This window comes from Lates calcarifer, linkage group LG4 (genome assembly GCF_001640805.2).
Source record: "Lates calcarifer isolate ASB-BC8 linkage group LG4, TLL_Latcal_v3, whole genome shotgun sequence".
Lineage (NCBI taxonomy): Eukaryota > Metazoa > Chordata > Actinopteri > Centropomidae > Lates > Lates calcarifer.
Genome location: NC_066836.1, coordinates 24,274,739 through 24,293,591, shown reverse-complemented (window position 1 = coordinate 24,293,591; position 18,853 = coordinate 24,274,739). Strand labels below are relative to the sequence as shown.

Below are 18,853 nucleotides of genomic sequence, written 5' to 3'. Positions count from 1 at the left end.
GATACATCCATCACATATATAATATAGTGTACAGTTAATCAGTATGATTATTATGACTGAATATATCCTGGTGGATAGGGGGTATGGTGGTAGGTGTAGTCGGGTTCAGAACATGATCAGATGCCGGTTTTACTATTTGGCGTGACGTTTCCCCGGAGAGTGTTGGAGTAGGTGTGACGTTGAGCAGCCGGGGGGGGGGGGGGGGTTACTATAAACTACTGCACATTCAGCTGCCTCTTCATTCATCTTTTCCTTTGTTGGACAGCGCCATGGCGCCTCACCGGTACATCCCGAGCAGCTCAGCCGCCGTTCAGGGCGAGAGAGCCGCTGGAGCTGCAACACCGGGTCCCTACTACGGTGAGTACCGGACCGGTCCTGACGGCTGACAGCGTCACTGCGGACACTGTTAACAATAGGCAGCTTTCCTCAGTGTTATGACCAGGCGTATTAGTAGTTTAATTAACATTATTATTTGCATGGGTTATTATTATATAAGAGATTGCAACCAAACCACAGTGTGAGTGTTTTCAGAGCTCAGCTCAGCTTGTAGACAAATAACATCAATGTCATTAGGCATAAAAAGTATGATCTGGTATCTCTGTCCCTTCCTTTCATCTTGCAGACACTGCGCTGACTGCAGGCATGTTGTGGAGGAGGGCTGTTGACTTATAAATAAACCCTCCTTGTTATGGGCAGGTTTGCAAAAACAGTTGGTATGGATTCCCTCGCTGACTGGATGAAGTTAAAGTTTTAATATCCAGCACTGAAAGCTGTAGAGATGAACAGTGCCTATAAAAGACTTCATACTTGTTATTTAGAAAATATTTTTTAAAGAGAAGTTTATGTTGACATATGAAAAACACAATAATGATTTGATCTCAAATATTTTATCTCCAGTGATCATGTATTGATGCTGAAAACAAGGCCACAGTCAAACACACAGGCTGCTGTACATTATCAAAAACAAAAACTATAATTGTATTTGGCAAACAACCTGCAGCCCCTGTGCTTTACTGTGGCTTATACTGATTTTCACTTTTAGTAACAAGTGATTTAGTCTTGACTGACATCATCGTTCCTACTGTAGTCAACAGTGACCAACTCAGAGGACGCTGTGTGATGTGGTCTTCAGATGAAAATGTCACAGTTTTTGTTTTTAACATGTCAATGCTGCAGATGCCTGATGAGTAGTTTAGAAATAGCCAATAACAACAATGCCAACAAATGTGTTGCTGGTTGTACTGAGCAGGCTGTGGCTATTTTGGTCAGCGGCAGGATAAAGATTAGCTGAGTATTACTGTCCACTAATGCCATCAGCTGCCCTCAGGTCTGTTTTTTTTTTTCAACAAGGATGCTTCTCACTCAGCCTTTCTTCTCCTATATGAACTGCCTACAGTACCAGTTTGACAAAAAAAGAATAATTTATATATGCTTAATAATAGAGAAGATTTTGACATATAACCAAAGTTGCATTTTGCATTTATTAGTGATACTATTCTACTTTCTTACCCGTGTGTGTGTGTGTGTGTGTGTGTGTGTGTGTGTGTGTTCACATGAATTCCAGTGGCTTTAAAGTGATGTGTGTGAATATGGAATATGGGACAGGATGAAAATGGATGACTAGTACAGCACTGTCACTGCTGGATCACTGTTGGATTGCTAAGTCAGTCTTTTGTCAGAGTACAGGGAGTAGTATAAAGCTTGACACATAGGCTGTAAATGCATTTGACTGTTACTATAATCAGAGAAAATCCATGTATTACCATGGTTACCAAATGATTTGCAGAAGTACATACAGATCATTTAAAATGACTTCCTGAACTGATTAATTATATATTATCATAAAATACTGTGGTTGGTGCATTTGTTTATACACAGCAAAAACAGAGACCCTCCTTCTCATATAGTCTCGGGCCAGGGTTGGTTTGTCAGGACCAGAGTCTGATTGACAGCTTTCACACCAGCCTAAACTGTTAAAACTGTTTATTTGAATCAAAGCAGGCAGATTTGGTGTGACAGTACCCTGAAAACACAACATGTGTGTGTTTTGTTACAGGAACTGGAAAATATGACTATGAAATAAATAACAATATTACATCATTTATTAAAAAGTGCCCCATCCCTGTCAAAGCATATGAAGTAAAGCGCACAACTTTAGCAAGTTATGTTGCAGGGCAGGACTTAAAGTAATTTGTCACTACAGATGTCATTGTGCACCTCCATTCAGGAAATAGCTCCAGCATCTTCTCTGTAGTTTCTTGAAGAGTTTTCAGACTTTCAGAGTCATTTAAAAGTCTCCAGTCATTAGAGACAACTACTCACACTGAGTTGGTTTCAAAGTATAGAACACAGTACAGTGCCAATGGGACCAGTGCTTAGAATATGAACTTCATAGTGTCTTTGTATTCTGGTTCTCTTGATAGTTGAATTTCAAGTTCTCAGACTAGGGAGAAGGTCTGTGAAGTAGAGAGGTGCAGAGGTAAGACGTGGAGTACAACGTATAACATGTTGAGTAGAAGAGTGCAGTGGTTTTTAAAAGGTGGAAAACTAAGCAGGGAAATGACTTTGATGCTAAAAACAGTACAAAATACTGCTTTTGTGTTTTCTCACAATAAATATTGTGTTCCTTTGCATTGTTTTTGCCTTACCTCACTTAATGTTTGGCAAACTTGTCCAAAAGACAAAAAGAATTTCAGATAAAATTCCCACTGTGACTTGTCAGGGGCTGTGTATAAATGCATTGAAACAGGATAAAGATACATTACAAAAACACAAGGTAATGCAAAATTATTCTCAAAGAAAAACACTTCAGGAGAAAACAATGTTAAAAAGATGTGTCTGAAGATTTAGAATCCTTTTAACTCTTTACAGTTACATAGTTCAGAGGACATAAGTGACCTAACAGGCACCTATCCTGGCCATATCAGACAGATAAGATGGAGTAAAGCCATTCAATGATTTAAGAACCTTCAAAAGTTTTCTTAAATGCCATCTGCACTGGATGCTTTTCTCTAGTAATTACAGTAGCAATCACCTACTGTTTTTCTGTGAACTCATTGGTCCTTCCACAATAGAGCGGTGCAGGAATGAGTCCTAAAAGTAAGTAAGTTAGCATGTTTGCACTTCTCTGGTCCCAAAGGCAATGGGTTCTTGGTCAGATGGCTGAGATGAAGTCTGTGGTTTTATCACCATCTCAAGACATTTTCACATTTTATTGTACTACATAAAATACATCAGTAAATACTAGGATGTGATTAGTCGATTAATCTACACAGTAAACATAGTCAACATATGTTTTTGCTTTTGTTGCTTAATGGTCTTCGCAAGAGCTATTGTTTTAGTAGTTTCATGGCCTGATAACCGAGCTGCTGCTAACGTTAGCTCAACACGCTGACACAGGAGTCAGATCCTGTGAAAGCTCATTAAATGGGCTGTTGTAAAGTCAGCCACAGGTAGGTGCTGGTATTGATACTGAGGAAAACTTCAACATGTGATGATAGTAAGACATGTTCTGGACTGTCTTTTTCTATGATTTCTAAGATTTTTGGATGTTTATCCTCGATGGACATCAGACATATTGCTAACCTCAGGAAGTGTAATTTGAATAATGTGTTTTGTGTGTGTTAAGAGTAATGACTTAGAAAATAATGGGTTTTGATTCAAAGTCACCTCATACAGTATCTTTGTCATATGCAGTAATTTCTTGAAAGCTGAAATGCTGCCCAGAACCCTGTTAAATTACTGAGGAGTGCAGTGACCACTCAATTCCCCACCTCTCCCTGTTCTGTTAATCCTGCCCACATGGGGTTTAAGACACACCAGACTCAAGAGTATTACAATATTCCAGCCTGCTAGAGACAAAAGTCACAGTTCCAATGAGATACTTAAACTTCAGGTGACACTGAGGTTTTTTACCAGTTGCTCAGTGTAATGACTTCAAGTCTTCAGACAGGTTCTCTTACTCAGCTTTTGCTGTGATAGCTAAAATCTCAATTTAATCTTAGATCAGCTGTAAGTTGTGAGTCATTCATGTTAAACAGAGATAAACCAAATACAGCAAATACAGCACCGAGGCCTAATAGGACAAGCACAGAGAGGTTTTTGCATCACTGTTCATTCTGACTAGACCTGTTTCTGTACTGTGATGGGCCTTACGACCAAACTGAAATCTTTCAAACAGCTAGAAGCTGCAGAAAATGTCCTTGTGAACAAGAAAAGATTTTTAATGTCGTCTGTGAAGATTCTCAGTCATCCAGGTTATAGTTTTGGTGAGAAGCCTCTCTGTTTTCTGATCCACCTCTCTTTAGATTTGCTGTTGATGCAAAGTCAACACATTTTGAAATTCAATATATCTATTTCCACGGCATCAATTCAATCAGTACAACAGAGTCATGCCACACTGACCTGTCTGCTGAAAACACTTTCTCCTCTCACTAATATTGTTGTCGTTTACTAGTTCCTTTGACTTTTAATTCTAATCACTGTCCCTGTTGCTGTTAAGTTCTTGTCAATTAAGATTTACATTTAACAGTTTTTACTTGCTGTAATCATTCTTCTTGGCTATCAAAAGATCCCTTCTTGATGTGTTTCCAGTCTAAGTGATGGGGGATAAGGTCTGTGATGTGTGTGAAAATGCATTCCAAAGTCTCTCTGAAGAAGTTTCAACAGAGTTAGACAAATGAAGTGAGTATATTCCACAGATTAATCTAAAGAATTAAACTCCCCCACAGACACCCACTTGATTTGGCTAAATGTGACTGCTGAAGCTTCACATTAACATTTTTTATACAAAACAGATATGAAGTGATCTCAGTCAGACTGTTGTTTTACGACAGACTTTAAAAATTGTGGGTTTGAGCACAAGCAGATAGTCTCCAATCAATCTGTGGGATCTCACAATGAAAACAGATCTAAAGAAAGCTGAACTGGCACACACACACACAAACACATACATGCAGTAGTAGTAGCACTGATCTTGGATTCTGACAGTACAGTACTTGATTTGGGGGTGGGGGTGGAGGGTGAGAGAAAGATCTCAAGTTCAGATTTCTCCCTCTGTATATGTTACATAACTGATCTGCCACTGGAGTCACAGACTGTCAGCACATTGTGTGTGTGTGTGTGTGGTGTGTGTGTGTGTGTGTGTGGTGTGTGTGTGTGTGTGTGTGTGTGATGAAGATGATAGGAAGGGAAAAGAGATCTTAAGCAAGATAACAGACAGACAGCTATTCAGGGTTCTGTTTTCTGATTATTCTGCAGATGAATTACATTAGTGCAACTTGAGAATTTACAGTTTGATTCACTATGTTATTATAGAATTAAGGCCAATTTACAACCTTTACACAAACCTGATGATTAAAAAACATTTCAAAGATACATATTTATTCACTGTATTTATGTATGTGTGTTATGTATGTATGTATGTATGTATCAGTACAAGAGGAAAAAACATCTGTTGTATGTATTTCATATTTAGGTGCAAAGAGTAAATTCACTGGGAGCTCAATTGTAGGTGGTCTATAAATAGTACAGTTCAATGTGAACATCGTGACTTTAAAACTGAAAATTCTAACTTATTATGATAAAATGTCTTTGTCATTAGACAGTACAGTTTCAAGTGTAGAAGTGATAAAACACTCACATACATTGACAGTGTTTGGTTTCTGTAATCATTGTTCTTTTAGCTCTGTTTTTGGTCCATGCCAACTGCTTAGGGAAATATCTTCTGCCAGTAAGTGTTCCATTATGTTCACCAGATGGCCTCTCAGAGAGGAGAGAGAGGAGTGTGTTCACAGATAAACTTCTCTAGTGTTTGCTGTGTCAGGCATGGTTCACCTAAGACTAGGTATGGAGATGTGCTTGTTTCTGTCTGATCTATCTGCTTATTCAAAATGTTATTGTCAGATTCTTTAGTTCTTTCAGTAATGTTTCAATTTTCACATCTTCTTTTGTTTTTGATTGTGTTTGCTAAGCACCAACAGGTCAAATTTTTTGCAAATATGTCATGTGGTATAATTCAGGTTATATAAAAATTATAAACTAGATTAAAACTTCCACCCATCCATCCATACCGCTTATCTGTTAAGGGTCGCGGGGGGGCTGGAGCCTATCTCAGCTGACATTGGGCAAGAGGTGGGGTACACCCTGTACAGATCGCCAGTCCATTGCAGGGGTCACCAGTTAACCTGCATGTGTTTGGACTGTGGGAGGAAGCCAGAGTACCTGGAGAGAACCCACACAGGAACAGGGAGAACATGCAAACTCCACACAGAGAAGCCCCGGGTGAACCAGAACCCTCTTGCTGTGAGGCAACAGTGCTAACCACTGCATCACCGTGCCGCCTAAGATTAAAACTTGCTCCATAAAATAAAATAAGCATCTGTTGAACCTGACCTGAGCTACATCAGCATAACAACACTGTCTTCACATCAGGTCAGAACTCACTGGTGTCAGTGAGAATACTTGGTGCACTTTCCATGGTTGGCAACATGTACTGTATGTCTAACAATCTAAACACACACTCAAGTCACTCACAAGTTTTTTGAGAAACATTGATTGTGTATGTGTATGATTGTGTATGTGGTTTTTTGAGTCTTCTTGGTTTGTACTTTGAGAGGTATGAAGGCCATCAACACATTATATAACCCTGCCCTTCCTGTGTCGTCTTCTTTCTATCTCTCATATCTCCTCCTCTCTCACCCCTTCACTCCACTGCTCCTTGAAATTTCCTCTTTTTTACTGCTGAATAATATGAATATATTTCCATCTCATTCCCCCCCCCCTTCCCACCTCTCTGTCCTTTCTGTCTTTTTATCAATTGTTTCTCTTCTTAGACAAATCCTACACACACACACACACACACACTTAAGCCCTCACTGATTCTCGGAAGGACTGTCTGACAGGCAACATCAGGGGCTGTCTTCATTTTAGATTCTGTCTCTTGTGCTTCCCTTGTAAACTAGTAGTCACTCTGCAAAGTGTGTGTGTGTATGTGTGTGTGTGTGTCTGATAGGAGTATCTCAAACCGCTTCTTTCATTCAAACAATACTCACTTATTTCTCTCTGTATGTCTGTGTCTATCCCCAGGCATTCATACAACAAACAGCACGGCACTAAAAAAGCAAAAAAAAGCAACAGCAGAGTCTTTGCTGGAAAACCAGTTTGAGGAACAGATCTAAGAGTACTGTGCAAATGGAATATTTGAAATGTGAAAGGCTGGCTGTCATCAGCTCATGTCAGCGACAGTAACATCCTCCCCCGATCTGTGATTGGACAGTTGATTGTTCTTCATGATGGCATCAACAGTGTGTTTAATAAGTTTAATAAAAAGTTTTCTTGCACCTCCTTATGAAAGTAATGACAGTGCCTTGCATTATTTTTAGCAGGTCTATGCTGCCCTCTGCTGGACAGCGCTGAGATGCGGTACACCTCATCATTTTGATTTTAACGTGGCGTGGAAAATTTATGTCACAATGGGAAAAAATGAATTATCAAAGACAAAAAGCTAAATAATTGTGATTTAACAAATGTTAAAATATGATAAAACAGGAAATGACAATGTGTATTGTTTTTTACTTTATTCCTTTGATTGATTAGTTTTTATTTAGGCATTTTAAATCTTCCATAAGAATGAAGACATATTAGGCACCAAAACACTGCACAGGTTTATTTATTTCATGAGACCAGAGAGTCATTTTATCCTCTGTCTCAAGAATGATGATTTCATGTTACAAAGTATTGTATTCTACCAGGATCTAAAGTGCACTTGCGCATATTTGACTAACCAGCACAGCACTTTCCTTGACCTATTATTTGGCACCAAAATGCACCAGTGAAATAAAATGATGCACTCTCTGCAGTCCCTACAATATTTGTTAAAAAAAAATAGCATTTTACAAAAAAATGCTAATTATTGCAGATTTCCACAAAAAAAAATGACAGTTCAGAGCACTCTTATGAGGCAATGTCAAATAAAAATCAAGCCTGAACAGAACTGTGAACATCAGATGAACAAATATCAGAGGGCCAAACACAATCATTCCTCTGACTGACAGGATGCTGACACACCTCATCCTTGAAGCCAGTTTGGAGTGGCATCTTATTCATCTCAATGTATGACAAGTTACAGAGCTGGAGGTACAGTACAATGTTGAAGAATATTTCCAGGCCTCTCAGAACCAGAATCAAACTCCCCTAACCTGAGTCTGATTCCGCACTGATCCCTGTAAAGGTGTTGGGAGCGAGGGATCAAAACCCTCTGCATACACCAAACCCATGTTGGAAGACTGCAGTGATGAAATTGCCAGTTGCCCTTTTCTGTGCTTTGTTTCATCAAAGATTGTTCTACTGCCTTTATGCCTATACAGAGAGAAAGAGAAAAAATAAGTGAGCAAAAGAGAAACAGAAAAGAGAGGATTCCCTATTGATGTGGGACTGACCTAGTTCAGAGCAGAGGAGGAGACCTGACTGTAAATCATCACATATCACTGCTATTACAGTGTGTGTGTGTGTGTGTGTGTGTGTTCCGTTTACAAGCAGCAGCCAAGTGGAATTAACAGCAACCTCAGTGTAATTTGTATATTCAAATAAATGAGGATGAATATATTAAACTAAGCCTAAGTTGAGTTTGCCGTAGTTAGTTATATATATATATATATATAAATAAATAAATACATACTATTTTGTTGCTACTGCAAATACATTTTGAAGGAAATGTAATGCTGGATTATTTTTCAACATAATGAAGAAACATTGTAATTACTAAAATAAATCAGGCAAGTCTCAAAATGTTCTCTGTAAAATCTTCACTATGTGTTTTATTTAAGTTTAAGACAGTATGTGATCTTGTAAAACACTGTCCACTCGTAGCAGCTAAAGCATGATCAAACTATTTTAAGGATTTAAAAAAGAAAACAATATAAATATGACCATGGTGAATACTGATATTTTAATAATAGCACTGTAAGAACTCATGATATGTGTATGCAGTGAGAACAGAACAGGAGGAATGAAAATACAAAACGGTTATATTTCACCACTGTAAATCTCTTAGAAAAACAAGATGAAGAAGAAAATGAAGTTGGATGCAGGAGTAATAAAGTACACTTTCAGCTAGTCTACCACTGCTTTGCCAGACAGGAAGTCAGTTTTGCTGAGGAAAACAACATGGGCTCTGATTGGACATTACGTAACAAGCCGTGACTTTGATGGCTGACAGGAAGCAGAAGGATGAAACATTGTCCTCCTTCTAAATATTTCCTGTTAGCCCTGAGATGTAAACTTGAGAGAAAGTGTGTGTGTGTGTGTGTGTGTGTGTGTGTGTGTGTGTGTGTGTGTGTGCACGTCTCTTTCATTATGTGTGTATGTGCCTGTGTTGTCATTATGTGTGTGTGGGTGGGTGTGTTGTGAATATGAAGTATGATGCAGCTGATGTTTAAATCTTGACAAGCAACATCTCATTTCCATATCTATATCTTCAACAACACTCAGCGTCTCTGTGAAGGAGGGAGGAAAAAGAAACATATTCAAAGAGTCAAAGAGAGAAGAGAGAGAATAAATTACACTCTCATTTGCATGTTCAGCTGTAAACCTCAGCTGTCCAAATAAACTCTCAAAGCAAAAAGTCACATAAATTACATTAGACTACATTATGCATTAGGCACATTTGTACATCCTTAAAAGATGTGTCACCAATTATGTTGCATTATACAGTATACAAGATTCATTTAAGTTTAAGATTAAGTTTTATTTATTTATTTAGTAGTATGTTCCAATCACACAGATGTGATGTTTAAGTAATGTGCCAAAAAGACTTACCCTTCTTGATATCCTCAGGAAGTCAAAAAAACATCCATAATCACCCTTAGAAAGAGATGCTCCTCATATCTGAAGTATTGCCTGAGAATCATCAGGCCTTCAGTGTTACAGTTACAGTTGTCTGTACATAACTGTAGGGAAAGAAAACAAATAATACTAATTCATTAATTCATTCTGGAGCCTATCCCAGCTGACATTGGGCAAGAGGTGGGGTACACCCTGGACAGATCACCAGTCCATCACAAGGCCAACACATGTAGACAACCAACTTTTCACAGTCACCAGTTAACCTGCATGTCTGTGGACTGTGGGAGAAAGCCAGAGAACTGGAGAGAATCCACACAGACACAGGGAGAACATGGAAACTCTACACAGAAAAGCCTGAACCCAGAACCTTCTTGCTGTGAGGTGACAGTGCTATTTAGCTTATACCCCATCAGTACAGCCTATACCCCATCAGTACGGGATAGTTAGCAGATTATTGCAGATAGGTGGAGAAAGTGTCCAGGGTTCAATCAACTGACAGATTGATCCTCAGAGGGAGGAGTTGAATAGGTTGATGGCCACTGGCAGGAATGATTTTCTGTAGTGCTCTGTGGTGCAACGTAGTGGGATTAGTCTATTGCAAAATGTGCCTCTATGGCTGACCAGCACATCATGGACAGGGTGTGAATGGTCGTCTAATACTGTTCTTATCTTAGACAACATTCTCCTCTCTGACACTGCTGTCCTCCAACTCCAAATCCCCTCCCACAACATGGCTGGCCTGTTTCTGTGTCTGTGTGCTGTGACTGATTTAATTGTTGCTGATCTGGCTAACAGATGTTAGCCATTGTGCTAACTGGCTAATTCTGGTAGCAGTTGTTGTTCTGATTGGCTAAAAGGTAGCAGGGCAGGGGCTTTGCCACTGATGACAAGTGGCTTGATGAAATAAAAACTGAAATAAGAAATGCCATAATGAAATAAAACCAGCATTTTGAAAAAGGGCATTTTGAAATCTAAAAATGTCTATGATGAAATAAGATGAAACTATGTTATGAACATAAAAAGGATAAAATAACACTTCATAATTAAACAGATTATTTATTTCATAATTATTCTTCTATTTAATATAGAACACTTTGGGTGCAATGGTTAGCACCGTCACCTCACAGCAAGAACATTCCCAGGTTCACCTGGAGGTTTGTGTAGAGTTTCCATGTTCTCTCTGTGTCTGTGTGGGTTCTCTCCAGGTTCTCCAGCTTCCTCCCACAGTCCAAAGACATGCAGGTTAACTGGTGACTCTAAACTGTCCCGTAGGTGTGAATGTGAGTGTGAATGGTTGTTTGTCTATATCTGTTGGCCCTGCGATGGACTGGTGATCTGTCCAGCACATATCCTACCTCTCACCCAACTCCAGCACCCCACAACCCTTAAGGATAAGCAGTATAAATAATGGATGGATGGATGGAACTTGGGAATGCCATAGATTTGTTTGATACTAAGGACCTTTGTTGCACGTCCCTCTCTCTTTTCTCATTCTCTGTCTGCTTCTACACTATCAGCTATTCCTTTAAAAGTGAAGAAAATCCTGAAGAAAAAGGCTCTAAACATTTCTAAAAAAATTATGAAGGAAATGCATTCAACATGTGTTAGACTTCAAGGACAGACACAGTGTTTTGTTGTAATTAATGTGTCCTGTAGAAAATTCTACAGGGATTTCAGATGTCATCATGTGACTGAAGAGTGGGAAAGAGGTTGTTCTCTTATTATTATCTACAAAGTTAGTGACCTACTGAATGGGACACTGACTGACTGACTCACAAATTCACATACACAGGATGGACAACTCTTTTGAACACTAGATAGTAGTCTGTAGTTTTCAGTGAGTTGCTGCCCCAACCTGAATTGAATTTGTTAGCAGAAGGAGTTGGAGAATATCAGTGGTGGGATTATCAGGGTTCTTCCTGTAGTTATTAATGGCAGAAGGAATAGTAAAGATACTAAATATGATCATGATGACACTATTTGTGTAATACAAAAGTATCTAAATTAACTCTAAAATTTTGTTTTAAAATTGAATTGCTTGTGTCTTTTGGTGTCCCTTGTTAGTGGCTGAGACAAAGGAAAATATGAGCTGTCTGAACCTCCCTCTGCATCCTTTCACCCTTCATCCCTCTTTCTCACTTACTACTGGTTCACTGATTTAACTTTTGGGCTGCACAACCTTCAGCAGGTATGTGGACAAGAATCACAACAGTGAGTGCTGGACAATGCAATCAGAGACAGGAGTTTATTTGTTGAGGCAGATACATTGTCATGTATCAGTTGAGCTGAGGAGCTATGTTACTTATAGGATCATTTTGACTGAAAGATGATCTTTAAGAATGTTAAGCAGTATGTCCCCTAAATGTCCAACCCACGGAGCAGCAGGAATAAGGAACATGGACTGAAGGATAAACAAGTCTATTATTTTGACCTTTTTCTAACGCATCATGTTATGGCAAATTTAATTTATCACTTCATCAAAATTTCTCAAACCACTCCTGCAATATTATCAGTTTTTCACTGTCCAGGTATTCATTTCATTCTTCCTCAGGCATCCAGAAACTAACCAGTCTTCTACAGCTGAAATGTTGATTTATATCTTACTTGACTGACAGCAAATTAATTGCTAACTATTTTGATGACTGATGATAAAAGGTCAAAAGTTCACTAATACCAGCTTTTACTGGTATCTTTTTATACCATCTTTTCTCTATCTTTTTTTATTTTTTATTTGGGGCTGTTGGTCAAATAAACTGATCTAATATTTCATTACAATTAATCAGTTAATAAAGAAACTAAATCTCAGATGTGTTAATAATGAAAATAATTGTTGGTGCAGTGGTTAGCACTGTCGCCTCACAGCGAGAAGGTTCTGGGTTTGAGCCCCAGTTCGAACCCGGGGCTTCTCTGTGTGGAGTTTGCATGTTCTCCCTGTGCCTGTGTGGGTTCTCTTCAGGTTCTCCAGTTTCCTCCCACAGACCAACATGCAGGTTAACTGCTGACTCTAAATTGCTCATACATGTGAATGTGAGTGTGAATGGTTGTTGCCCTGCCATGGACTGGTGAGATGGTGTGGATTTGGTTTGGTTTGTTCTTAAGTCATTAAAGGTTTTATTTATTTTGTTTTTTTCCAGGAGAACCACATAAGTTTGATCCTTCCTTCAGAGGTCCAGTCCGCAGAAGGTAACTCCACACCTCCTTCTTTGCATATAAAGTAGCAGAGTCTATGTATCAATAGCCTATGTATCAAACCACTCCCACCCACAACCATCAAAATATGGAAACAGACCTTTTATTGTTCTTTAACTGACGTTGAAGAGCAATAAATTGTTTAAAGTGCTTAGTTCACAAACACCTCTTTTACATGTTTGAAACTTACTATTACATGATCTCATTCTTGTTAAGATTTTACTTAAGAAACAGTAAAAGAACATTTGATTTAGACATTTCCTCCAGTTGTGAGGGTGAGCTCTTCGCACTGACTGTAGTCAAGGGGAAATGGATGAAAGAGCTTCCACCCTTCAGTTCCACCACCGTGCTGTATATTCTGTTTCCAGGCACTTACATTTATCAGTTTCTGCCAGGTTTTAAGAGGGGAAGAAATGCACCACTGATGGCCTTGATGTCAGGTAGTTAAAGAAGTAAGTTAATAGGATAGATGATTGACTTTCAAAGAGAATGGGATCTTTTGAGGTGAAGATAAAATATGCACACAGTGAATGTATTTAATAATTTTCTGAATAATTGAGAGCATCATGTAGCATTTTCTGTTAAATATCCAGCAGAGAGGGGCGGGATATCATGTTGACTACTGCCAATCACATGTGCACAGTCAATGACTTTTTATTCATTTATTTTTAGGCTCTGCACTCTGTCAGATTGGATTTTAAATGTCTACATCCACATCAGATAAATAATGTAGAAATTATAGCCCTTACATTTTCTCCCTATTTTCAATTACCAATATCTTCAGGTGTTTCTGAACCCATAAGAGGTTAAATGCCTTGGAACTCCCCACCAGTCAATTAGAACTGTTCAGTTCTATGGTACTTATATTCATATGGTATTTAGAAATACCATGACCTGGCCAACTGAGTTTTTCTCCAAACCATAAGTTTGCTTGTTGCTTGTATAGCCATAAATATAAAGTATTATAGAGTATCACAGCCAAGATGATATACCAGTGGCTTTTAATTCTATGTTTTAACATAGAATGCACAGTATGCAACAGTAAGGGACTGTACATCTGCAGTTTAGTGTTTCATGTCATGTTTCTAATGATAAAAGTTTGCAGGTCTTGGGGACCTGTGAGACACAGATTACAGAAAAGAGAATGTGATAAATTCGACATTTCTAATGATGCAACTTATCTTTCAAATCCACTCCCCAGTTTTAACGCAGGCTTTGTTATACTTCCTTATATTAAATGAATTTCTGATGAATTAATCTGTAGTGGAATTAAATTATTATTCTTATTTTATATCAACCAGAAATCTGATTTCAGATGTCATTATTAGCACAAACACAGTGTGGTAGCTGGTCACACATCCACAAATTCACAAACTCATATAATGTTGATCTATAATTGGATCTTTTCAACTGTCCCACTGTGTGGAAATCTGCAATTATTCTCTTATTCTTCTTATTCTCTCTTTAATTCCTCTCTCATTCTTTTCCTGAAGAGTAATAACTCCTCTCTCCCTCTTCTTCATTAAACTCTAAGCTCTCTTGCTCTGCCCAGACACTGTTCCTCTCAGTTCTTTTTTCTTTCTTTATCTTGTCCACACCAGCGCCACAGGCTGAAGTAATTAAAGAATGAAGAACTGAAGTATAGCAATAAATGTATTATCTGTCATGTTTCCTCTTCACCATCAGTACTCTAAACACTGCAACGTTCCCCTCATGATGACTTTACACAGGTCAATCTGTATCTGAACAGACAAAATCTTTGTCTGCTGTATACAGTGGCAAATAGGCAGAATAACAATCATGGATCCAAAAGTATAAACAGACTTTTTATGAATCTTGCTTCAGTGGTTTACAATTCACTGCTTCTCTGTCTTTCCAGAAATTGCACTGATGTCTTATGTTGTTTGATCTTCATCATTGTCATCCTCTCATATGTGGCCCTGGGGATAGTGGGTGAGTGCATACACACACACACACACACACACACACACACACACACACACACACACAAACCCTGAGTGTGGGGAAAAGCCTCTTTGATCAGATTCTTCTTGCACTGTATTCTCTAGTGACTATATACACACATATGGTCTTGTTTCCTCTTGATCTCTCACTCTGAGCCACACACACCATGGTACTATAAGTGTGTTTGCATGCATTTATAAAATAGCAATTCCATTTAGTCTTGTAGGAAAGAAAGCAGGTCTGCTCTGACCTCTATAGGTGAATGTTCTCACACCTGTGTAGCAGCTGGAAACACATGTATACAAATACTCACTTCGAATGATATATCAGATATCCAGTATTCACTGGTTTAAACAGAAACATATAGGATGCTCTACATCCATGAAACTCCCCAGGTTTTACCTGAGCAGATCCTGTAATTTAAATCAATGCTTATAATGCAATGATAATTTATTCATGATCATCAAGGACAAAAACAGCACTTTTCCCCAAAAATATTCAGGGAGACTAAAAGGTCCTCTAATAACACATTGTTAATGCATGTGTCTGTATTCTAAAGCTGCACAATATGTTGCCATGATCTCCATTCAGGATCACTTCAGAGGCTGTTTGAAGCAGTAATGTTAGCAAAGATAGAACATCCAATTCGGATTTAGACCTTTGTTTCCTGAAACTACAAATGAATGTGCTCTGATATGAACTGTACAAGTGAGAAAATGATGCACCCCACATGATCATTTGTCAGATGCTGCTTACAGCTTGCTCTGCTGCCCCCATGTGGCCAAAAATCAACTGATGCAGCTTTAAAAGTTAAGATCTGAAAGCGAGAATGCTGCTCATTATTCATGTCACTAATAACACTATCCCGACTAATTACAGCTGAGCTTTCTGATGTCATTTGCTTTGCTTGTTCTCTCCCAGTTTGTTGTTCTCACAGATATTTTTTTTTTTAATTATGTACTTATTTATTTATTTACTTAAGTGTCAGAGGAGAGAAATATACACATTTCTTTTCATACAGAGCAGGTCTAGAGCATACTCTTTAAAATAGGTAATTACAGAGAGAGACCCAACAGATCCCACCATGAGCAGCACTAGGAGACAGTGGCAAGGAAAAACTTCCTTTTAAGAGGCAGAAACCTCGAACAGAACCAGACTCAGGGTGGGCAGCCATCTGCCTTGACCGGTTGGGTTGGGTTCCATGGGTTAAAAACTGCAAATATTCAAATGAAATCGTTGATCATGCCTCTGCAGATATGGACCAGAAGACGTTTCTCTCTTTTTCTCTCCTCTCATTCTCTCTCTCTCTCTCTCTCTGTCTCCCTTGTCAGTTGGCTTTCAACCTTTCACTGTGGAGAGCACTGGTTTCCTTGATTTAACTCCTCTCTCTCTGTGCCACAGTCAAATTGATTGTGCAAGTAGATAGTGGTTTGGAGGGGAAGAGAAAAATAGAGAGACTAAGAAAAGAGAGGAGAGAGAAAGTGAGAAAGGGAGAGACAGCACGTCATTTGGAGGCTTATCTATATTTTGTCCTTTCACACAAGGTGTGAAAAATCGAGGCAGTGGGGAAGACAATAAAACGGCGAAGGAAATCTCTTTGTTGCCAAAGCTGACTGATATTCTCAGTGGCTCCTGAAGTCACAGCAGGAAGTCAAGGAGGAAGCTGCATTAAAGCATTTCATGTGAGAGCTGTAAGAAAAGTGATTTTCTGGAGTTCACAGTCCCATATGAAACCATAAGTGGAGTCCAGTTTCTACATCATGCACCTTCTCTCGCTCATGGGCTGACATGCTAAAACTCTGATACTGTTCAGACACATCAGAGCATTACCCAAGGATTTGATTTTGAAATTATGGTGGCCAACTCTTCCAGATCAAGCCATGGTTAAGGTTACTTTCTCCCCCTTACATGTGACCAAAGTTCCATAATTGGGTCACGTGACGACACCTGAGTTATCTCTACAGTGAAGTGTTGTTGACAGCTCTGAGAAATCCCAGTGAGTGGACCTGGAGTTAAGATTTTCTTTTTTTGTGTGTCAAGAAAAACATTTGCATCTCAGCCAACCGCTGAGTTCCCCTACTGAGTCTCAGCTGGTTAAACCTCCTCCTGCTCTCTGTGTTCACTTGTATTCTGGGTCAACTCAAGTCTTTGGCAAAGACAGAAAAGCTAGATTTGCTGTGTGTTATTATCAACCTCCCTAAAGGCAGTTTTAATATAAGAAACTCCTGAAGGTCTAGTTGCACTGTGTTGTTTAGTCTATTCTCAAACAGCAGGCAGAGCTTCTGCTTCAGCAGTGGATGAGTATAAGATCATCCCTGTCTCTACAGACAGTCCTTAAATCCCATTTACTAGTATGATGTCACCCAGGGGTGAGGTCACCATTGCTGATCTCATTTCTTTTTGCTTTTACATGACATGGGCAAAAACGTCCAAACTATTCAGTATTACAGCTAAATTTTTCACACTTTCAGTGTGTAATGTTTCTGATTGAAACCATCACAGACAGAACTGCAGACCTTACCACCTATTTCTCTCCTACTTGCTTTTTTCTATCATTTGGGTATATATGATTACAGATAGGCAGACACAGCTAGAGCTAGAATTGTCTGGTACTACTACTACTGGATAGCAGTTCCTACTACTACTCCTACTCCTGCTAACTCAACTGCTCCTGTTTCTAATGTGTGCAAGTGGGGTTACTGATAACATCATCCTATAAAGAGGATATGAATCCACTAATCCCACAGTGTACACAGACATGCATGCACTAACCACACATACACACACACACACACACACACACACACACACTTTTACCTGTGTGCATATACTGCACGTGGTTGTATGGGTGACTGAATAGTGCGTGCACATACAAAATGGTCACACTCACAGGTGCACACCTACTAGAACAAAGACTGTTTCCAAAATCACTTCACTCCAGCACTGCTACTACCAGACATGGATGACATCATTCCCAATGACATCACCCTCACTCTCTCATGCATACCCCCTGTCTGTACTTTGTAGCCTCCATCTCTTTTTTCTCATCCTTCCTTTCATCAGCGGCACACATACTCATGCAGAAAATGTAAAATATAAACACAATCTCGTCTCTCTTCACTCATTACACTGCCATTAATAACATCAACCATTTTGCTGCATTGTAGATATATGAATGTTTCATTGATGAGCAAGGTACTAGTAATCTGTAAAATGCAAAGATGCTGGATGGGCAGGTCTTGAAGGAGCCAAGGAGGATAGTCAGTTTTTATCTTCCATATTGTTTGCATAGAAAAACTACAAAATCAGTATGAGTGTCTGCATGAAGCAGAAAGCTTATCTCTTTAAAATAACTCCATGTACATTTTATTTTACATTTCATACAGATTTTACATTTTGATTTGATGTAATGTGTCTGTTACTAATGTGTTTTGTATGCTCTGTCTGTCCAGCCTGGTTACATGGGGACCCCAGGAAGGTACTTTATCCAACAGACAGCTATGGCCAGTTCTGTGGTCAGAAGGGAACTTCCAATGCGTAAGTGACTGTTATTATACTAAACACACCAGATTCCTTTGTTAGTCTGGGGTTCAGCATACATAAGAAGTCACAGAATGCTGAATGCCATTAAACCAAACTCATTAGAGTCTTAGTCATGTTGTGTCTATCTGCCTGAAGACACTGAAACACGACAATGTTAGTCTTTCTTCTACGTGTTGACAGAACTGTATTGTGTGTGAAATATTTTGTAAACCTAATGCTTTTGTGTAAATGTAATAATTGCGTGCGGTTCAATAAACTAACCAACTGACTGACTAATAAGTGTAGGGTAAGGGTTTTAATACAGATTTCACAA

At 38.9% G+C, this 18,853-nt stretch overlaps 1 protein-coding gene across 1 annotated transcript in view; it reads left to right on the top strand.

Annotated features, from left to right (window-relative positions):
• The first annotated feature begins 269 nt into the window (after positions 1-269).
• The window catches only part of LOC108896698 (choline transporter-like protein 5-A), a 31,219-nt gene continuing 12,635 nt past the window's right edge, over positions 270-18,853 (top strand). The window contains exons 1-4 of the mRNA XM_018695924.2: positions 270-357; positions 12,978-13,026; positions 14,912-14,985; positions 18,450-18,534. Of these exons, the coding sequence (XP_018551440.1) occupies positions 270-357; positions 12,978-13,026; positions 14,912-14,985; positions 18,450-18,534 (296 nt within the window). The remainder of the gene's footprint in view (positions 358-12,977; positions 13,027-14,911; positions 14,986-18,449; positions 18,535-18,853) is intronic.